Here is a 24085-nt window from a genome sequence, read left to right as displayed (position 1 = left end):
CACTGCTGAACTGCTCTGTGGGGGGAAAGTCCCTGATAAAGGCTGAGACCCGCCTGTGATCTTGTCTCTTGGCAAGGACATTTGGAGGTTTAATGCCTCTGAATGTAGAGATGCTCTTAGTCACCATGGCTAGTGGCCCCTGATGGAACTTGTAGCAATGACGGTGGTGTGGAAACTGTGAAGAGACTGCTTTTTGGACTGAACAAAATCCAATTCCTAGCTTTATCCTCTCCTACAGATCCTTTAAACTGCAACTGCTCACAAATTAATTTTTAAAAATGGACACAAGATTTGATTAAAAGGTTGGTAGTATGTAAGTTATACGTTCCCTTAGGGAATTTTATTTGGGAAACTGCTATACCAAGACTGTAATTATTTATCAGGTAAGTAGAAATTGCTTATTCATACATACTTGTCTGGACAGACAAGACCAATATGGAGAAAAACATTTAACAGAAAAGGATGTATTTAACAGGATAAGAATCTTGAGTGGAAATGTTTTTGGTATTCAGTGAACTGCTTTTCAACTTCACCCGATAGGTTACAAGCTTTCCCCAATGAATGTAACCATTTTGTAACAGAACCTCAGTTAATATAAATAAACCCTGAAGGAAGATTTGATTCCCCAGTCTCCTGTCAAGTTAACCACAGCAGATTCAAGACTGCTCTTTTACTACACAGAGCTCATGTCCACAGAACCTGTATGTGTAAGTTAGTAATGTAGTACAAAAAAATCCGCCAACAGGGATTCTCGCCCCTTATGTGGAACAGCCACATACGGGGCGATAATCCTTGCTCCCTGCCCCCACCCCCTCCTTACCAGACGGCATGTCTTCTGGTGGGGTGGAGCCAGCACAGCATTATGTCTCACTGTGCTGGCCCCACCAGTCCCTCAAGGCTGCCCCTGCTCTCTGGAGGGCAGGAGCAGCCTCGGAGGCATCTCAGGGGCAGGGCCAGCCCAGCGATGCATAGTGCTGTGCATTGCTGGGCTGGCCCTGCCCCAACCAGTCTCCCAAAGCTCCCCCCACTCTACGGAGGGTGGGAGTGGCCTTGGAGGCATAGCAGGAGTCAGCCCAGCAATACACAGCACTGTGTGTTGTTGGGCTGGCCCAGCCTCCGCCAGTCTCCCAAGGCTGGCCTTGTCCTCTGGAGAGCGGGGGCAGCCTCAGAAGACTGGCAGTGGTGACAACAGAGCACCGAGTGCGCCTCAGTGCTGTGGCGCCACTGCCCATCTACTTGCGCGGTCCCTGGGGGCATTGGAGGGGTCATGCCAGTAGATATTCCACATCAATCAGGATGCTTTTTTGTCTCATTGAAGCAAGCTTTCTTCCTTAAGCCAACCCCAAATCCTAGAAGCACCAAATTCTAATCTGGTGATCTGGGTTTGATTCCCCACTCCTCCTCCACATGCAGCCAATTGGGTGATCTTGGGCTCACCACAGCACCAATAAAGCTGTTCTGACCAAGCAGTAATATCAGGGCTCTCTCAGCCTCACCTACCTCATAGGGTAGTGATCCCCAACCTGTGGGCCGCGGACCACATGTGGTCCTTCAACTAATTGGAGGTGGGCCCCAAAGGACGCCTTCTCCCCCCCCCCCCCGGCCCTTTACTTCATCCCCCCCAGCTCTTTACAACACACTTCATTGTTGTGGCGTGTCTGTATCTTATTTTGAAGGGATGTTTAAACATTACAATAGCATTCAGAGAGCGCTAGGGCAGTGGTTGAGAGTAGAGGAGTAAACTACCCCCCCCCACCGGGCCTCAGTAAAAGGCGTTGAGTGGTCCCCGGTGTTGAGTGGTCCCCGGTGATAAAAAGGTTGGGGACCACTGTCATAGGGCATGTATTGTAGGGAGAGGAAAGAGAAGGGGTTTTGAAACTCCTTCTGGAAGATAAAAGCAGCATATAAGAACAACTCTTCTTCTAAAAACCAAATAAAAGCCCAGGTAAGCTAAAGTTCTTCTATAGAGCCATGAAAACTTTCACCCACTATGAAGCTAAGGCTGGCTCAGACCCTCCCATCTAGAGTACTTCCATGGGTTTTAATTGGCTGACAATCATTAGATTTGCATAACACCAAAATCATAAGGATTGGTTAAGAGATATGGAGGAGAGGCAAGACTTTGGGGAGATGATTAGCACATTCCTGTTCTTTATGAAGAAGTAGAGTTGGTTTTTATATGATCCCTTTCTCTACCCGAAGGAGTCTCAAAGCAGCTTACAGTTGCCTTCCCTTTCCTCACCCCACAACAGACACCCTGTGAGGTGGGTGAGGCTGAGAGAGCCCTAATATCATTGCTCAGTCTCTTTAATCCAAGTTTAATGCCTCTGGCACTCAGTATAAAGAAGTATTATCTTTTGCCCATCTTGAATCTACTGCCAATAAAATTAAATGGATGTCTTTGAATTCTAGCACTTAGGAAGAGAGAGAAATAATTCTCTGTCCACTCTTCCTAATGTGTGCATAATTTAATAAATAGCTATTATGTCACCCCCAGTCATCTTTTTTTTAAAACTGAAAAGCCCCAGACTCTTCAGATTTTCCTCACAATGAAGGTCCTCTAACCCCTTAATCATCTTGGTTGCCCTCTTCTCACCTTTTATCAGCTTTCCAATGTTCTTTTTAAAAATATGATTACTGGAATTTCATACTGCTTTTGAAATGAGGCCACACGGTAGATCTATTCAGGGGCTTTATAATATTGATTATTTTATTTTCAATCCCTTTCCTAATAATCCCTAGCGAAGAGTTTGATTTCCCCTTGCTGCTGAGTGACATTGGGTTGACACCACAACCCCAATGTCTCTTTCCTTAGTCTCAGCTACTTCAGCCCTCATTAGTGCATACCTGAAGCTGGGATTTTAAAATCTACATTTAATTTCATTTGCCACATTATTGCCTATTCACCCAATTTGTGGCAGTCCTCCTAGACATTTTCAGAGCCATTCTTGGTTTTTACCATTCTAAATAATTTGTATCCCCTGCAAACTTGTACACAAACAAACAAAAACAAAACAAAACAAAAAGGGGAGGAAAAACCCAATCTGAAATAGAGTCAAGATCCTGCAAACGGTAGTTAGCTCATCCTTTAATAGGTACACAAGAGCACACAGCAGGTGTTGTTCCAAACCAGGGGAGGTTATTGAAGACAGCCACTTGAGATACCCTTATCCGTATATGAACATTTGACATCCAGTGGATATGCAAGAGACCTCCACTAAAACAATTGTGTGTACTTAATACTGACCTCTGAGGAAGACCTGTGTAGGTCGAAGCACATTAGATCTTTGGATGTTAGGAGAGAACTAACTTATACACGTGTGACTTGCGTTATGCCTTGCCGTTTTATTATTTTTTTATACTTTTATATATTTGAGCTCCATAAACAAAATTACATTTTTATTTATAAAGTATCAGTTTTCTCAACCTTCTCAGATTCTCATCTCCTCTGCAAACTTGGACACTACACTGCTTACAACCAATTGCAGGTGATTTATGAAGTATCCACTCTTGCCAAATACAGTAGTCAGGCCTCACAGCTCATGCTACAGAATGAGTCATTCAAGCAGACTGATTTTAAGCTACTAAAAATATGCAGCATGTCTTATGAGCTCTGTCATGGATGTTATTAAGAAATCGACCACAATAATGGCAAAATATTAAGATCTCATACTCTTAAAGTTCCTTAAAGAGAATTCTTGAATTACTTTGCTTTCCCAGTTGGATTTCTAACAACTAATTGCTAATCAACTGAAAGATTACTTAATTGGGGTGTGACTTTTCACCTGAATAAAACTCTATGAGAAGAGAAGTTCTGGACACTGAATTTGGGAAATGCCCTAATAACTGGACTAAGCTGCAGCTTCAGTTAAATTATTATTAAGGGATTCTCTGCCTGGTCTGGAAATGCTTACCCTCCACAATGGATGTAACAAACCACTCCCTGGAGCAGGGACATCAATTCTGCAGGTGGAAATTCAACAGGGAGAGCTGCAGAGGCCTGAGCCTCTACTGTTTGTCTGGGAGATTTTGGAAAGTGGGTGTGGAGGCCCATTCACTGTGTAGATGTTGCAATACAGCAACAGAGTAGATTGTTCTAATTCTGCTAATAGTTTTGGCACATCTGCAAATTACAATCTAGGGAAGGCTTTGGCAGTGGCCTAGGACTGCGTGTCCCCTGCCAATGGCACACACAGTGCATGGAGAGCTGACAAGTCGCTGAGTGATTTCTGGGTGAGAACTGCTGGGTTGTAGAGGGAGCACACAGCAAAGGGAGGGGTCAGGTCAGATGTAGGTTTTGCTGATGTTCCAACTGAATGGGGGGAACACCAGGGACGGACAAGGCATCGTAGTGATGCCATGGCTGGCCCTCACAGAGCAAGTCCATTAGAGGACTGCTCTGCTAAACTAGCAGCTAAGTCAGTGGAAGATCTTGGTTTTCAAGGTGAAATTGTTTTGATAAAGGCCCTAGCTGGTTGTCTCTCACAAATATACAAAACAAAACAAAGCTTAATGTGGATTTGTCTGAATGAGAAGAAAGTGGCCGCAGGTGGCTCTATTTCCACTCATTGAGCCACAACCATGGCAGAAATGTAACTTGATGGTAAAGCTGACAATTTAAATGCTATCATGATAATGTGCACATGGGTGAAGCTTTGATAAAATATTTCCTCCCTTGGATATGCAAATACAAAAGTATTAGAACCAGTCTGACGTTTTCAGACCTTTCTTTATTGCTTGCAATATATATACACATCTCATTCTCTTTTCCACCCATACCATCTGCTATTCCCTAAGGCTTCTCAAAAATGGATCAGAGGAAAAAATGGTTTGTATGCAAATAGATGTATCAGTAGTAACACTTTAGACCAAATATCTTTTCTCTTAAGGGACTGGACAAGCTGTTACAGAATGGAAGAGGATTCATAAAATGCTAAGGATAGTAAATAATTACAAATCATTTAACACTGATGAGCTGAACAAGGTTATTAAGCAAATTATCCAACCTCTAGTATGAAGCAGGTTTCACATCTGTCTGTCTGTCTGTCTGTCTATCAAGACAGCACATAGACACAATTGTCCAGGAAAGGGTAATGGCAGTGTTTTCTTTGACCCTAACAAATCTCTTGAGCAGCTAATTGAAACTGATTGACTCTTAAAGGACCCCTCTCTCCCAGCAATCAAGATCCTCTCCTGGAATGTTACTTGGAAAAGTAAGGTGAATGATCCAGATTTCATATGTTTTATCAAAGGTTTTGATGTGGTTCTATTACAGGAGACATGGTCACATTATGAAATTAGCTTAGAGGGATATGAATCCTATCTATCTATCTATCTATCTATCTATCTATCTATCTATCTATCTATCTATCTATCTATCTATCTATCTATCTATCTATCTATCTATCTATCTATCTATCTATCTATCTATCTATCTATCTATCTATCTATCTATCTATCTATCTATCTATCTATCTATCTATCTATCTATCTATCTATCTATTACACAGAAGTATGGTATTAAGTGCTTGAAAGCATAGAAGGTAAAAAGAGAAATTAAATGAAATCTTACACTCTATTTTCAAAGACAAATTCGTAATGTAGTTAGAATCATAGAATAGAACTGGAAGGGACCTCATGGGTCATCTAGTCCAAACCCTTAAATTAAATTTCAATTTGAAAATGAAGCCAAAGCAAAATGAGTGGTCTTGATTTTTTCCTTCTACCATTTTCGCAACTACTTAGGGGAAGTATATTTGTATAGTAATATTCAGGCCAGTTGCGGCTGATATATGAGAGCAAGCAACTAATCCATATGAGATTTACTCTGCTCTGGTTCGGCCTCACTTGGAGTACTGTGTTCTGTTTTGGGCACCCCAATTGAAGAGGGATGTAGACAAACTGAAGCGTGTCCAGAGGAGGGCAACAAAGATGGTGAGGGGTTTGGAGACCAAGACGTATGAAGAGAGGTTGGGGGAGCTTGGTCTATTTAGCCTGGAGAGGAGGCGACTGAGAGAGGATCTGATAACCATCTTCAAGTATTTAAAAGGCTGCCATATAGAGGATGGAGCAGAGTTGTTCTTTCTTGCCCTGGAGGGAAGGGCCAGAACCAATGGGATGAAATTAATTCAAAAGAAATTTCTTCTAAACATCACGAAGAAGTTCCAGTTTCTCAGTGGAACAGGCTTCCTCGGGAGGTGGTGGGTTCTCCATCTTTGGAGATGTTTAAACAGAGGCTGGATAGCCATCTGATGGAGAGGCTGATTCTGTGATGGTTTAAGGGGATGGAAGGTTACAGGGGATGAGCGATGGGGTTGTGAGTGTCCTGCACAATGCAAGGGGTTGGACTAGATGGCCCATGAGGTCCCTTCCAACTCTATGATTCTATGATTCTATGATTCTAGCTGTAAGACACTTTGTGTGCTCTTGCAGTACTCTTCTGATTTTGATCCTCACACAAGAGGGAGGAATTCAACAGCTGCATGTCTCCCATCTCTGTATCACAATATCTGCACAGCAGTTCATGTATGTTTCTTTTTGTTGACGTCTTATGTTAAAAGCATAAAATCCCACCCAGTACTGGGATGACAGGCCTTCTGTTTTGTCTGTGACTGAATCGCTGAAGTAATAAGTACCCGGAATGGGCCTGGAGAAAATTGTCCTGCTCTTCTGCCTCCCAACCCTCATAGATACTTGCACAATTTCAAATGCTTCTCTCTGGGCTAAAATCAACACATCTCAGTTTTTTGAAAGACGCTGCTTGAGGCAAAATGAGTGAAAAGTTATCTGTTCCAATGCAAATGTCAAGAAGTGCATTTTTTAGGTGGGGCTGAGGTCTGAGAAACTGGCACACTACCAGTTCCTAATTTTATAAAGTGGTATGCAAGGAAAACTGGACCAATCCTAAATAAGGCAGGAGATATGTTAGAGCAGGGGCTCTAACAAATGCAAAATGCTGGCTCTAACAAAAGCAAATGCTGGCAGGGGCTCATGGGAATTGTAGTCCATGGACATCTGGGGGACCAGAGGTTGACTACCTCTGTGTTAGAGCATACATTTTTAATATTAAAAACCCACAATTTCTCTCTTAAATAAATTGGTGCACAACATTTACCCTATTTGAGTGGATTCTTTAAGAACACTACATAAAATGTAGAGCCTCTTGTGGTGCAGAGTGGTAAGGCAGCAGACATGCAGTCTGAAGCTCTGCCCATGAGGCTGGGAGTTCAATCCCAGCAGCCAGCTCAAGGTTGACTCAGCCTTCCATCCTTCCGAGGTCGGTCAAATGAGTACCCAGCTTGCTGGGGGGTAAACAGTAATGACTGAGGAAGGCACTGGCAAACCACCCCGTATTGAGTCTGCCATAAAACCGCTGGAGGGCGTCACCCCAAGGGTCAAACACAACCCGGTGCTTGCACAGGGGATACCTTTACCTTTACATAAAATGTGTACCATTCACACAGTTCTTTACCACCAGCTATTTAAAATAAAAGTACATTTTAATTTACTACAGACATGGCAAAAATGATTTTTTTAATGAATAGCTCTCATATTTGAGGCATCATTAAGGAGGACTCAACTTTTCTATCTCAGAGTCATTTACTGGATTCACATATAGCATAATGATCTACTTTCAGTCAGTATTATGAATTCAGTCCCCATTACTTTTAGATATATTGACAATCTGGCAAGTGCATTTTTGGCTCTGGTCACCCTGTACTTTTTTCATACAATAGAAAGTCTATTAGGAAGATATTAGAGCTTTAATTATAATATGGGCACTCTTTCATTCTGTTACACACTAGCAATTCCCAATAACACTAATGGAAATCATCCAGTGTCAACAAAAGGAGAATGCACCTTAGAAGCTAACTGTCATTTAAAGCTAAATAGCAAACATATCAAGGAAATTAAGTTCTTAGTAAGTAATCAAATAAAAGAGTTTTGAAAATATAAAATGCAAGAGCTATTGACTGATTCGCCTAATATTTGCACATTATTTTTAAAGTAACTTAATTAAGACAGACTGTATGTTTTCTTACAACACCCAACAGAGCACAGAATACTTATGGTTAGAATTCAATATGTATGAAAAAGAGAAAGCAAACTAAATTCTGCTGTACGCAATGAGACTTAGGAAAGCTTCCCATTTTCTAGTATTTTGGAAATGTTGTTATTAGTGGATCTCTTAAAAACTAAATCCTTATATAAAGAAGCCACGTTGGATCAGGCAAATGACCCATCCAGCCCAATACTCTGTTACACAGTGGCCAAAACCCAGATGCCATGAGGAGGTCCACCAGTGGGACTAGAACTTCAGAAAACATTCCGCAGTTGCCCTCTAAGCACCAAGAATACAAAGCATCTCTACTCCAGACATACTATTCCATCTATACCTTATGGCTAATAGCTACTGATGGATCACTGCTCCATGTCTACCCAATGCCCTCTTGAAGCTGTCTATACTTATAACCACCACCACTTACAGCAGCAGTAAATTCTTTGGGTGAAGAAGTCCTCCCCTTTATCTGTTCCATGAGTTCTTGTATTGTGAGAAAGGGAGTAAAGGACTTCTTTGCTTTGCAGGGGGACGCTAACCACACCTAAATCAGGACCCTGACAAGCAACATTCTTTGATGTAAAACTATCTACAACTTTATTGATTTCAGAGCATTAAACAGCATGGGTATTAAGATCTGGCCCTTTTGTGGTTCACTGGCCACAAGACAGTCCCTTGACATCACCAGAAATGCCCAGGTACATCTGGCAAACCACCAGGATCCTTGGGCCCCCAATGGTCTGCTGGTCCCACAGGGAAGTGGCAATGGTTGGGAACCTGTTGAGGCATGAGCTTCTGTTGGGTTCTCTTGCCACCCTAAAATGTGGTTCAGCCATCAAGGCCTTTCCTCCTCCGTGAGTGTGGGAGGTGATGTCTGGCTCCGCTAGACCACAGCTTCTTAGAGAGGCCCCTCTATAGAGCAGGCAAGCATACAGGTATGATCTGCTTTGAAAATGGATCCACTGTATACTCAAAATCCCACAAGTTGTGACTGATAATCACATTCTCAATGTATAACATTAAAAAAATAACCAACAAAAAAATAACAGGGAGGGCATCCAACCTCATCTTGGGGAGAAGAGGGAAAGAGGCAGTATGCCTCTAGCCAGCCCCTAATAAAGGGCCTGGCCCACCCCCTTTCCCTCCACCACTGAGTGAAGCTGCATCCGCAAGGGTGCTGGGACTTGAAGGACCTCAATGCCAGGTCCTTCTGTGGCGTAGGGCTCCCCCATGGCAGCAAATCTCGCCCAGGGTGAGTCCTATTCATCCTTCTCTACCTTCTCTATCCCACATATAATTTTGTAAACCTCTATCATATCACCCCTCAGTCATCATTTTTACAGGCTAAAGAGCCCCGACCTTGTAGCTGCCACTACTTCCTGTGGCAGTGAATTCCACATCTTAAGTTCTGGATGAAGAAATACTCCTTTTCATCTAATGTTTTGGCCTGCAAGTGGGTTGGAAAGATTGATGAAAATCCCTTCAGCCAGCAGAGATTTGCCACAGGATGCCATGTACATATTTCCATACAAGCCAATGAATTTATTCCACACGTTCTAGTGTAAACAGCAACGGCTTGCAGTTCTTTCTAAATTTTATGGAGCTGGAGAAAATGAAACACTTTTACCTTTTTCACAGAAACGCCCAGTGAAATGTAGTGGGCAGTCACACTGAAATGAAGCTGCACCATCAGGAAGATCAATCAAATGGCAAGACCCTCCATTATGGCACAAAGTCTCCTGGCAGACTGACAATAATGCAGGATGAGTTGGTAAAGGCAAAGTTGACGGAAGTATTTCGGGCACATCTGGAACTGTGCCAAAGATCGCTGTTGGTCTTTCTTCAGTTTCAGGAAACCTGCAGGAGACAAGATATTTAATATACCTGAATCCTATCTTTTATCTCTTATATATTATATGTTTCACTGCATCACTGAAAACAATTTCTATATAATATAGTGTATAATATATTCTATGTAATAAAATGTATAAAATAACCTATAAAGCAATGCAATTTTGAAAAGCAGCAAAAGAACTATCCATAGTCTCCAACCAAGAGAAAAGTAATCTGTGCAAACAGGTCAAGGACTAGGTGTACAACTTTCACATTAATCTGCCTACCCAGGAACACAAGCCAACTGGTCATGGAATGCAGCTAATGCAAGATTTTATGGCATGTTGGATGCACTCGCTGTTCATGTGATGCTTTGTTCAGACTTAGAGAAATCTTTCTGTTGTCAGCTGAGAATGTGACCTAGCAAAGAGACAGTTTCAGTTCTAGTCATGCATTTTAGTGAATGCCTGTATATGGTGAAAAAATTCATTTTTCATTCTCTAGTATTGCATGGTGGTTAGAGTGGTGGGATAGAATATGGGATACTTAAGTTTGCATCTCCACTCTACCACAGAAGTTTGTTGGGTAACCATGGGCCAGTCACACACTCTCAGCCTAATCTACCATACAGGGTTGTATGTAGGTCAGGCTTTAAACAGAGGGTATATACAAATGTATACCATTACTGCTCTTCTCACTGAGCAATCTGATAGGTTTCTGAGAAATCTCAGGCACTCCTGGAGCAGTTTGAAAATCATTGATAGATAATAATAATAACAACTTTATTTTTGTAGCCCATCCTTCCTGAGTAGATGCAAGTAGATTGTGTTCCACTACATAGCCCCATCATTTGGGCAAGCTTCGAAATTGTGAACATGAACAAGGAAGGTTGATTTCACTGGTGAACTGAAAATTCAAGAAGACAAATTATCAAACCATCATGGTAATCAAAAGGAATGGAATCAGTAAAACATAGTTCCACAAAAGAAGTATTAAATTGCCTTGCATAGTGTAAAAAGCCTGTTAAAAAAAACTAGGTTAAAGGCTAATACAATAAAAACAAAGGGCTTCATGAAATAGCTGTCATTATGCAGCAAAGCATTTCTGAGCATTTTATGTGGATTTAGTTATTTTCTCTCCATCACCTTAGAACAGGTGATTTCAGAGAGCTCTAAGTATCAGAACCTGATGTGCTGGAGGGGCAAAAGAAGTCACTGACTATCTAGTTCTTTGCAAAACCAAAAAGGGAAACCAAACCCCAGCCTAACAAGAAAAATTATGAACCCATTGGTTGAGCTGCAAAAATAATGTTTACAATTTTTAAATATTTATTACATAAAGTGCACTAGTTCAACATTTTAAAACATAGTCTTCATAATTTAAAAACATCACATTTCTAACTACACATGGAATAGACCAAGATAGAATGGACCAAATGCGTTTCGACCTTGAGGGGTCTTCCTCAGTGGTCAAATTATTATGAGGAATGCACTCATGTATAGAATCAAAGGGCTTGCTGGGTGGCAAAGAGAAATCTGTTAGGTGCTGCTCCAACTAGTCTTTCTAATGTAAAGGTGTCTGATTTGGAGCCCACCCTCTAAAATGTGTACTTCTAGAGGCCACCACTCTCTGCTTTTGCCCAGCTCTCAATCACCAGTGCATTCACACGTGCGTCAGACAATGTCTGTATTGGTAATCAGCTTCAGATTCAACAAAGCAGGTTCATTGAATTTGTTATGCTTTCTTCAATAAATGCCTTTGCTTAATATGCCAAGTATTATTGGGGGGGGGGCAGGGAAGACACATGAGGCCATTATACTAATGTCCAATTAGAGGTTTTCCCTAAATTGTCCATTTCACCCATGGTCCTAGCCTTGATATAATTATCCCTATTGTGAGGACTTTCCAATAGCCAAACAAAATAAATAGAACAATTGGTGCTTTCACACATCCTAAATCATGCAGTCTCAGTTCACTTCAGTGACCATTATTTAGTGTGTGTGAAAGTGCCCAGTGTTTTCATTATGTGGTAGAATGGCCCTCTGGTATGCTAGAGACATCAAATGCTCAGGGGGTCTCTAGCTGACTGTCCTCCAAGTTCAGTGAGGATTAGATTTTGGAACATGAATTAAGGCCCCCAATTAAGTTGCCCCCAGGAAAGTACTTTCTAGGGAAATCACAAGGACAGGTTCAGGAAATTCAGGAGATTGGACACTGTGCAAGTTAGAGATATCAAACTCATAGGCACCTCCTTCTGATACTCCTCTACATACCCTCCAAGTTATATATAGGTTGGACTTAGAGGGTCTAACTTTCCTTTATTCCATCATATTATATTTTGTGATGGTCAGAGTTTGTTATGATCACCTACAAGACTCATACTTTGCGGTCTTAGGTTTTCAGTGTTATTTTAGATTTATAGCTTTCCCATTAATTCCCTGAAGACCATCAGGTTTTTCTTTACTTGCTGCCTCAGGATTTCCATCAAATATAAAATAACGAAATAAATTGTAAATGCAGCTCTGCTGTGTTTACCAAATTCACAGTGCATGCATTTTTGTGCATGAAAAATAATATGTAGTTGATTGAGGACATTGTACCAAATGCCATGTGGCATAGCTCACACAAAACACAATAGCTCTGAGCTGGCCTTATCGAAACAAAACACATGGAACTGTTGTACAAAGCCAGATGTCTTCAGGAGATTCAATCCTTGAATAATACTGCACAGTTTAAAAAAAAAACCCTCTCACATATTCAGCATTTATTTTCATTAAAGACAGGGGGTATTCCTTCCATCTTGTGATATGAGGTTTTGTTTCTCTTTGGAGGAAGTTTATCAGAGTCAGCGGTTGCTTCACGCATCTTGAGCCTTTATTAGGGAGATTAAAGAAATGTTACACAGCTCTTATATAAAGATGTATAGAAGATGGTCATATGTGTTTTTATAATTTTGCACCCTTCTCCTTCAGCTTATGTTCCAGAAGTCATAGTCATAGTACAATCTTAAAAATAAATACTACCATTGCAATACAAAAGAACAGCCATCTCAAATGTCTAATCACCTTCCATCAAGTGCTATCATAGGCAAGTTGAGCAATAATTAAAACGAAACTGTGCAATAATGTAGCGTTAATTACAGCATAGTAATAAGATGCAAATAGAAACCAAAAACCCTTTCCTTAATAGAATGCCTAGCCAGAGAAAAGACTGCAAGGGGGAGAAAAATGACATATAAGACTGATCTTGGAGAGAAGGTGGAAGAATTTCTTGGTAATGATGAAACAGCTTTGGGACCTTGATACTGGCCAGGGGGGAGGAAGGAAGCTCAGTACAGTGGATTGACACAAAGTTGGGGTAACTGTATAAATACAAACTGGCTTCAAAATTTGAGACGGAGAGGAAAGTGTTTTTATCCATTTGCCAAAAATAAAGAGGGGCAGGGATGTCAGCATGAGAATGTGGGAGTAATAAAAATGCTTTCTAGAGAGGAACAAGTTTGAAAAGAATGTATTTGCTTGTGTTGTAGAGGGGAATTTACCTTGCTTACATTAAATATGTTAAAATAAATTCCTTTGGGATGTTTGGAAATTAGAAATATGGCTGTATACTTGCCATGATTAAAGAAGGGCAGAAACCTTCCTATCCAATCATTAAGATATGCAGAGATTTGCTGGAATTGCCTCATTGCTTATTGTTTTGGAGATCTGGGTTGTTAGTTAAGATGAAATTATCTGAATGAGTCCTTGGGGGAAATGGTTCTTGATCAAATCCTTCTTAGAGTGAGCTTCTGCATAACTGATGGAGGATCTAGGAATCTCCAGAAACACTATAATTTAATTATGTGGTTTTACCAAAGAATTTCTGGCAATTCCTAGAGCTACCTGACATCACTACTGGAAAAAAAAAACCCAGAAGTGATGTCTTATAGGCACATGACACTGACTTTCACCCTACTATTTCTCAGAGGGGAAATGGCATTTTCAGGTGGTGGACTCCATAACATTACATCCCTGTCAAGCTCCCCTTATGCAGCTCCCTCCCCAGGAACTAAGGTTGCCTTCTTTCAGGTGGGGTCTGGAGTTCTCCTGAAAATCACCTTCAGACTATAGAAATCAGTTCCCAGGGTAGCAAGTGTACCAAAATATCACCCACCAAGTTAAAAAAAAAAACAAATTGTGAGAGGAGACTAATATTTGTAGTAGTACTGAATATTTACCTCAAACCAATTTTTGAATATTTAAACAGATTCATTACAAAGAATATTTTGAAATGATAACACCCAGTGGTTAATAATTACACTTGTCTACATTGCTAGTATTTTAACTGGACTTTTTGGCTTTTTAACAGGTAGGTTTGTAGCTTGAGACAAAAGTCGTATCTAATAATTCAAAACCTTTTTTTTTTAAGTATAAAACAGCTGATGACTGTTTCCACTAATCCTAACATCTTCTTATCTCTTGAAAGAAGTGACATGCAACAGCTGGACCAGAGAGGAAAACAGAATTTTTGGCATTCCTCAGAGCCTCTCTAGGAATGGCTTACAGAATGAGAAAAACCCTTTATATCAAATCTGTAATCACAGAAACAGATGCTTGTAATCTGTGTTTGTAGCTGATGGAAATTTGGCTTCTGTAACCGGCATAAAATTTATGTAAGAAAACCTGGCACTTAGTTCTACAGCTATTGGGAAGAAAATGAATGCATGCTACATGAAATTTTTGTTCAGGTAGCTGTATCACAGCAGGTTCATCGATCATATCCAATCTACTGATGTAACTGATCAGTACATTAAACTACAGTGTCCTCATCCTTTCAAGTTTAACAAGTCACTGATAAAATGTTCCTTCATGTAATTCCATGTAGAAAATTGAAGGCAGGTGCCTTTTAAGTCCTTTGAACAGGAAAATGCATCCCTCCCAAGTAGATATGGGGAAAAGTTGGAAGAAATCTCTTCAAATTTGAGACTCACAGAACTTTCTGAAGTATGAAAATTAAACCAATTAGGAAGATGTCTGGTAAGAAAGTATTGTCATGTCTCTAATGTGTGTTCGTTGATGTGATCCAAATCCTATTTGAGGCCTGTATGGAAATCATCCATAGCCCAATTCAGATGACATGTACATTCCTACATTCTTATTGCCTTATAGGCGGAAGCATTAGTCTCAGAATTGAATTGGCATCACAATGAGCACATGCTACCTTGTTCAAAGAGAGACTGTGGACCAAGATAACTTGGAGAACATTAGCTAAAAGAGCTGAACTCCAAAACAGCCTCCAGCACACTACTCCTTTTCCTTTTCCAGTAAGAGCAAAAGGAGATACAATAGGATTGATTTCTGATACTCTAATTTGAGTTTCTAGTACTCTAATAGAACCCATTACATCAAGTGGAACACAGTGGAAACACAGTGACCAATGAGTAGTATTGTCAAAAGCAGTTTGCTTAATACCTCTTTACCCAATTTCTCTTAAAAATCCAAAAATCTGTTTTTCCCCCTCTTTCAGTGAATGTTCAGTAAGTACAGAATGGGGAGAATTAAGCTTGCCCATTTATGTAAATTTGCGGAGCATCAATGATGATTCATGATGGATGGCATCATAGGATTTGCCATATCAGTGGACTTTGTGGATATAAAGTATGTCTTGGTAGCAATGGATCTGCTTATGTACACTAGAAATACAAAGCTGTTAAGGATTAAAAACTATACTTTTATGGTATCTCTGAGTAACAATCTGATATTCAAGAGGCAGCATTAGAGGAGTGAGAAGACATAATTCTTTCTGTACATTTTGGCAAATTTTCTCTTTCTGAAAGCCTTCATCCCATGGTCGCTCCCCGCCACCCCGTAGATTCAAACCAGTTAAATTAAATATACCACAGTGGTCCCAAGGCCAAGTGTTCAAGGGTGAATTTGTGAGTGTTCACATAAATTTCAGCTTTTCTTTAAACCTTTTATTATTGTAAATGCAGAAATAACTTCGTACCAGCCATTTTACCACAATCTGTAAACATTAAACAGGCTGTCTACCCCTACTCTCTCCTCCTGTCAAGACTCCCATGGCTAGTGAGGTTCTCCATCTAATTTTGGATGTAGTTGTTTTAATAAGATGTTAAGAAGATCTGAAACTTGGGGGATTTCAGAAAGTCACCTAGGTACAGCCATGACACAGGAAATCCCGGGGAAGAAGATGAAAGGTATGCTAGCAATAGAAGTTGATTAAGTGAAATCTCCCTCAGCTCAGGGTAATATGATTCTAATTAACAACAAATTTTTCAACAGTAGTCTATACTGGCACATTTCAGCCCAAGGGAGTTGCTGTTTCATTAACCAGCACCCGGTTCCTCTTTTTTTCCTTTTTTACTCAATCTAGAAGCTCACTCAAGTTATTAATTTATGCTCCATCCTGTTTCAGGAGATATCAACTCACCAAAACATTTGTGTCAGTTAAGATCCAGCTCATTTCAACCTAATAAAGGAATGTTAATCATGTTTCATCCAGGCTCATTGTGCCCATGCAGATATGGCTCACAATGCATAGTCAAGACTAACTGCAGCTGCCTTTTGATGCTGTGGAGTAGTGGTCTCCAACCTGCGGGCTGCAGCCCGGTGCCAGGCCTCGAAGGCCATGGCGCCGGGCCGTGGCTCCCTCTCCCCGCCCCCCCCCCGCAGTAAAAAACTTCCCAGGCCGCAAGCTTGCACGGCCGAAATCGCGCATGTACGGCACTTTTGCGCATGCGCGATGCGCGGGTGGGGCAGTCGCCCTGCCGGTCCCCAGCCTCAGAAAGGTTGGGGACCACTGCTGTGGAGGACTGGCTGGAGGAAAACGTGACTGCCTCAGTGGCCTGTCCTCAATGCATGAGCTGAAAGCAAGCAGCACATGCAGTGTCACTGGGGAAGATGGGACCCACAGTGTCTATAAAGGAGCCATGTGTGTGGGTCCCGTCCTCTTTGCCCAGGACAGCATAGAGTAGCTTCCCTCCCACCCACCTTATGTTGATGTGGAAACAGCTTTGTGCTGCTGTTTGAGGTGGATGTTTCACAGTGAATATTTTGTCACAGCTGCAGGTTTGCATGGGATGGAGACTGTTGGCAGGGAGTCTGGTGTGCAATCAGACTCCCTGGGGTTTGGGACTTTTATAAGAGATGGCATGTAAAAGAGTGTGGCTGACCTAGTGAGAGAGACCAGGAGCTTGTTTTCCAGGCATCCTAGGGGTAGCCAACGGAGGTTTGTGCCCTTTGGCTCCCCCACATAGGATGTTTCCCTTAGTGGCAGACTCTAATAGGCAAGGGCATCTGCTCTCCCAGCAGGGAATGGCGTGGATCCCCAGGGGCCTCTGGACTTCGTGGATAGCTGGTGCAGTCTGCTGACTGCAAGGTCAGGCTCCCTCTACCATATTGTGTCAACCCTCCCATAGGTAGGTAATAAAGCTGTGGCCTTGTTTATACCCAACAATGGTATATTGCATCTTATTCCAGCCCAAAATGCCCTCCTGTGAGTCAATAGCTTAATTGAGGTATTTCTTCCACTTTTCCCCACCAAAGTGTGACTGCAGTTAACTTTACACCAGACAGTGAAATTCAAACTTTTTAGCTTGTTCCTATCAAAATGTTAGATGGCCCAAATTCCAGCTCCCTTGGAGACCTGTCTATTAAATAAGGACCCCATGCTGCTACAGATATTTCCTCACAGTTCTTGGCTGATTCTGCACTTTGTTTTTTCCATTGTCCATCCTGCTGAATTCAGATCTATTTGAACCCGGGTCTTCCTCCTTGCTTTCTCCTGAATTGAAACAGAAAGCATTCCACACTTGATTGGGGAAGCTCGGAGGGGAGCAGGTGGAGGGGGGCAGGTGAAGTCCAGCCAGTGTTAAAGGAGTGTGCTTTATTTCTTTTGACTGCCTGTGGAGAAGCCAAATGCAGTACGAGACTGCTCATCTCTTTCTTCCCTTTCCTTAAATCTTGGGAGGAAAATCTTGCAACCGGGAACCAGGAAGTCTTTGAACTGAAGCCCTGGACAGTCTTCCTTGCTTTGCTATGAGGTATGGAGCAGGAAGTTAATTCACAAAAAGGAGAAATCTACACAGATACTGGTGGGTGATTTTTCAAATCCACTCCTGGATATCATGGGGGAAAGGTAGGGTCACTGTGGGTCAATCATGCATGTTGCAGAGGAAAAATTTAAAGCGCCCCAAATCAAAATAGAAATCGAATTCAGTGTAGATGGGAGGGATTTATTCAAGCTGGAAGTGAATAAAAAGCCCTGTGCAGACTACACACTAGTCCCAATCTCTGCTGGTCAGAAATCTGGTTACCTGCTGAGAACTTCAGCTGTACTTCACATGCACTTTCTCCTTGCTTAACCAATTCCTTGCTGTGCTCCTTCCTGATTTAATAAACATGCTCTTTGTTGGGGTGATTGTGTGGTTACTTAGAGAATTAGTTCTCAAGTATATTATTTTGTACATAATAAATTTATTTGTACTTACAATTCCTCATAATTATATTTTGGAATATCACCACAAGATCCACTACAAGGTCTGGAGTTTTTCCTTTTTGGAACCCTTATTAAAGCCAATATTCTCTTCTCTAGGTCCATTTTGAGTAACGCCCCCCCCCTTGAATGCCCCCCCCCCCAATCTGCCTTGAATGCTGAAACAATGTTATGTTTTCTTTTGGCCTCTAAGTTTTAGGGAGAAGTAAGCTCTGCTGATTTCAGAGGATATTGCTTCCAAGTAAATGTGCATAGACCTGAACTGCACATTCCACATTTTCAACTTCTGATTCTCAGTGAAAGTTCTTACACCATTATAATTACAACTTATTGTGAAGGAAAACCTCTTTTTTAATAGCCATTTGTGCCTAATAACTCTGCATGTCCACAGAGAGTAATAACTGTCAGAATCCTTTGTTCGCCTAATGAGCCATAAAAAAGTGGCAATCAGGGCTAGTACAGCTCTATTTGCAATTCTTTTTTTGTCATATCAGTATAGGACAAAAAGTGCTCAAGATCTGACTACTGCAGTCATGCTTTACAATCCATAAGCTCTCAAATGCTGCCATGTGTGTTCTTACTACTTCACATCTCATTCCCTTACCATGAAATGAATCTCAGCCACTAATGAACCACCACAGAAGGTAGAAGAAGATGAGGATTGGGGCAAGCATTACCCTACACATTATGAACATAATTGCTGCATGCAAATACTGTTTTAACTAGTGTTAAGCCTCTCTCAGACATCTGCTAAACAAAGTGACACTCCTTGAAGCACTTTGACTTCAGTGGAATTACAAGAGTACAGTTCTGTTTAGGAATTCACACAATGCCTACAAATCCAGCCTGCTGCCAGACTTGTGCATATCCATCATCCCCCAGCCCTTCTCACAGGGACAGCCTGTTAGGTTCTAATTCCATTTGGTGTCATAATGTAGATGCACAGATTAACTGGAGTTTGTTTCCACCAGGACCCCACACTGAGTGAAGAAAACTAACACTAATGAGCCCGTTTACTTGGATTTGTAAGTCCAGAACAATTCATGGTAGTTGGTAGCAGGGATCCAGCATGTAGGAAGATAGGGAAGGAGGGAGTAATAAACATAAGCCCAGTAATTGGTCAGACCTAAGCATATCATGGCTTAATGTTTAATTAAATGAGGTGTTATCACTAATGGTCACTCCCCATGTCTCCTACTGTACTCAGCCAGCCAGGCCTGCCAGGTCTACGCTGTGCCTAGCCAGTCAGATTGGTCAAGCTCCTGGTGAGGACTGGAAATGCCCTGACCTGATTTCTATTGCTCAACACCTCTCCAAATAACAGTGGCAGAAAAATCTTCTAAAAAATCACTAGTCACAAGCATCATGAACACATGAAACTGCCTTATACTGAATGAGAGCACTGGTCCAGCAACATCAGTATTGTCTACTCAGACTGACGGCAGCTCTGCAAGGCCTCAGGCTGAAGTCTTTCCAATCACCAACTCTCTGGACCCCTTAACTGGAGATACTGGGGACTGAACCTGGGACTTCTTGCATGCCAAGCAGATGCTCTACCACTGAGCCACTGACCCCCCCCCCATTTCATAGAGGAAGTCCTAAAACTACCATCAGCATTTCTGAGTTTATTTATTGTTTAGATTTATTATCCGCTGCTATCAAAGAGTCATCTCGCTGTGGGTTACAACATAAAATATACCCCCCTTACAGATTAAACATTAAAAAAAACCCAACATATTCTGATGGTGAAAAAATAAAAATAATAAAAGAAAAGCTTTTCCCCTCTCTCTCTTCCTTCCTAGTGCTTCAGGTTAAGAACTCCTGGGTTGCCGACTATTCTATGAGTTTTTCTTAAGTGTGGAGGGGGCCCTAGATCTTCTGCACCCTGGCCTCAACCAAAGACCTGGCAGAAGAGCTCCATCTTGCAGAGAACTGTGATAGCTCCTGCATGGCCCTCAGCTCTTCTGGGAACTCATTCTACCAGGTAGGAGCCAAGACTGAAAAGGCCCCGGCCCTGGTTCAAGGCCAGGTGAACCTCCCGATGGCTGGGAATCACCAACAAATTAGTACTCACAGAATGCAAGGCCCTGCGGGGAGCGTAAGGCAATAGGCGGTCCCTCAGATATATGGGTCCCAAACCATGAAGGGCCTTAAAGGTTAACACCAGAACCTTGAACTAGATCCAGGCTGCAACTGGCAACCAATGCAGCTGGATGTGGGCCATTCAAGGTGTTCCTGTTCGTATTTTGCACCAGCTGCAATGTCTGGATAAAGGACAAGGGAAGGCCCACATAGAGTGAGTTACAGAAGTCAATCCTGGAGGGGACTGTCACATGGATCACTGTGGCCAGGTGTTCTGGAGACAGGGAGTTGGTAGCTTTGCCTAGCAAAGATAGAAAAATGCCAGCCATGCTACTCTTGTGACCTGCATCTCCATGGTTAAGGCATCAAGGATTACATCTAGATTCCTGGCACTGGGCAAGATGCTAAGTTGCACCCTAGTCAATTGCACTTCCAGGCCTGCCTGCTTCCTTCCCAGCCACAGGACCTCTGTCTTGGGAGGTTTCAACCAACTCTCCTTGAGACATCCAGTTATGGCTACCAAACAACTGGCAAATGTATCAAGGGGGTGGGGGTGGAGTCTGGCCAGCAGTCCATGAGGAGATAGAGCTGGATGTCTTCTGCATATTGATGACAGCCAAGCCCAAACTCTGGACCAGCTGGACCAGTGGGCACATGAAGATGTTAACGAGCAGAATGGCTGAATGGCCCCTATTGAGCTGGCACTGGAGATCATCCAACAAGGGGACCAGCACTGTCTCCACCCCGTGGCCAGGATAAAAGGCTGACTGGTATGTGTCAAATGCTGAAACTTCCTCCAAGAATGATAAGAGCTGAGCCGGGGCAGCTTTCTCAACCACCTTGTCCAGAATTGTCTCCTGGAATTGATATCATCACAGCTGTGGTGCTGCCCCTCAGCCATGTTTCTACCCCCAACTGCCCTGCCGGATGATCTGGCAACAGTATTGACAGCCCTGGTTTAAGGCCAGATTAGCAAAGTCAAAATGGGGATGGGAGAACCATTGAACCACTTTCCCTTGCCATTCCTTTCTCCTCCACTGTAATAAATATGAAAGGCTTACAGAGAAAAAGATTCTTCTGAACAATGTTGCAGGGAACATTCCCTTTAATAGTGGTCCACAACAATGAATAAGAACTATGAAAAATTACAGAGAAGCATGGTTAAGATCACAGGGAACTATTTTTCAGCTTCAAGAAATTAAGCAGCCCTTCTAACAAGATAGATAGTAGGTTATAGACTTTCTCTGTCACTCACAAATTGCTGCCGTAATTGGAAACTCAGTAATTGAACTGGCATATTCATAGCAGACTAATAAAGTGGACCCAATCACATATAAAAGGAAATCAATCAACAGATAACCATCTATACTTCCCTTTCCCTAACTTGGCTGCATCGTACTTAACTTCATATTTTGGCAAATTCTAAATATATCAATTATAAGATCATGATTACTTGCAAAAAGAAAGAGAGAGAGAAAGAGAGAGAGAGAGGCATTAGAAATACTTTTCTCTGTCATTGCAACTGTCTCCACACTCCAACTCAAGACATTTTACATTCTCTACATTGAAAAACACATTCAGAGAGGCAGGCATAAATTTGCACAGCAGAATAAATGATAATGGAATAACTCCAGTGTTAATAATGCATCGAAACTGAATGATCTATTTAGAGAGACAATTATTTTAAATTGCTTAATTCTAGCAACCCATTTCAGATAGTTGAGCTTTAGGAAATCTGCCAACTGATCAATTGGAAGTGCATTTAAAGTCACTTGGCCTCTATCTTCATTCAATGGATTGTCACCCAAGGTGAGCTATACTTGCCTGTGGGGATGTTTGTCATTTCTTTTAATAAAACCAGGAAAGTTTTTGAAGTTAAAGATACATGTACCATTGCTATATGATATCATCTTGCATCCATTCTTACAAGGATCTTTTAATCTGTAGAAGCACTCTGTAGAATAGACGAAAGGATCTTTTCAACCTTTTAGCTATTCTACAGAATGCTCCTATAGATTGCTTTATCTGAGACTATTAAAAAAGACCTAATGACCTTGGCCTTCATAATTTAAGGGCCAATGAATGCTCTTGTCTGTGTCGTCTTGCTGCCTGAATGGCCACCCGCTCTGTGGCTGGCCGCCCAATCAGGCTGCTTCTCCCGCCCCTAACTGTCATGCCCAACAACCTTGCTCACTATGCCTCAGACGACTGACAGACCAGGCAGGTGCCTGGTGAGTGTGCTCCCAGGGGCCTGGGGCCGCTGCCTCCCTGCAACAGATGACAACCAGAGCCAATGAGAATGTGGGGAAAGGAGAGTCAGCCAATCAGAGGGAAAGCCCTCTAAGGGCCATCTTCTGTGTGCCGTTGGAATTGTGAGGAGAAATCCCTCAGTTTGGGGGTGAATGGAAGATTCCTTGCCAAAGATTTTAAAGTTGCACCTATTTTGGCAGGACAAAACAGCTGGGGGAGGGAGAAGAGCAACTCTAGCCTTGGTCTCTGAGAGCCATTGTGAGGTAATATTTAAAGAACAATGGCCTCTAACTCAGAGAGCTGGGTTTGATTCCCTACAGGCATCTAGCTGGGTGACATTGGGACAGTCCAAGTTCTCTCAGAACTCTCTCAGTCACACCTCCCTCACAGGGAGCCTGTTATGGGAGGAGGAAGGGAATGTTTCTTCACCACAACAACTCTGTCCAATCTCCAAAGCAGCCCTTTCTGCCTGGGGAACTGATCTTTGTAGTCTGCAGATGAGCTGTAATGCCAGGAGCTCTTCAGGCCCCACCTGGAGATTGGCTGTCCCTGGACTGGAAATATTCCTGGAAGTTTGGAGGTGGGACTTCAAAATGGTACAATGCCTCAGAGCCCACTTTCCAAAGTAGCTATTTTTGCCTGCTGAGCTGATCATTATAATCTAGAGATGAGCAGTGATCTAGAGACAATGGTAGAGGCTTGCAAACTGAGGTTGGGGTGGACTGGTGTGGGTGTGTCCCCCCTGGGCTATGGGCAGCCTTTACCAGCAACTGTGTATTTTGGTGCATGTGCAGACAGATAGTCCAGCATCAGTCCTGCAAATCCAGAAAGTGCAGGAAGACTAAATAAAGACTATTTATAGACTGAAATTGTAAATGGTGAACAAATAAATGGTTGGAGAGACATGGGAACTGATGTGGCTTTTTTCAAGCTTGTCCTGGTAAATAAAAATCAGTATTTGCAAGGAAGGTCCTAGGAAATCAAAGGCAAATTCTGGCCCAGAATTTCAAGTGGAGTTAGTTTTACAGGCAAGTAGACAATGAGACTTTGGGGGAAACCAGGTTATCCACTTTATTTAGGAAACAATTTGGCCTTGCGGACAACAACAGTGACTGCAGTTGCCAGCAGTAGGCCTCAAGCTTCAGAAGGGCAGACATCACTAGCCAAGTAACCAAGGGGAGTATGGGGCCATGTGCATTTCTTTAATATTTGAGCAGAGGGCTCCTGGGTAGAGAATGTTCGGCCTCTGCTTCCGGTCCGTGGGCCAATCAGGATGTGTACAGCAAAGCTCTGCGTATCCTGATTGGCCTGTGGATTGGAAACAGAGGCTGGCCCGGCCCCCAATGAACCCGGTGAGGGGCAGTC

The 24085-nt window shown here is 42.3% G+C and overlaps 1 protein-coding gene across 1 annotated transcript in view; it reads right to left on the bottom strand.

Annotated features, from left to right (window-relative positions):
- The window catches only part of LOC143822494 (protein eyes shut homolog), a 672231-nt gene that overhangs the window by 201937 nt on the left and 446209 nt on the right, over positions 1 to 24085 (bottom strand). The window contains exon 22 of the mRNA XM_077307707.1: positions 9687 to 9916. Coding sequence (XP_077163822.1) covers positions 9687 to 9916 — 230 coding nt within the window. The remainder of the gene's footprint in view (positions 1 to 9686; positions 9917 to 24085) is intronic.

The sequence above is a fragment of the Paroedura picta genome, chromosome 1 (assembly GCF_049243985.1).
Source record: "Paroedura picta isolate Pp20150507F chromosome 1, Ppicta_v3.0, whole genome shotgun sequence".
NCBI classification, from domain to species: Eukaryota; Metazoa; Chordata; class Lepidosauria; order Squamata; family Gekkonidae; genus Paroedura; species Paroedura picta.
Note: the sequence above shows the minus strand (reverse complement) of the source record. Positions and strands in the feature narration are given on the sequence as shown.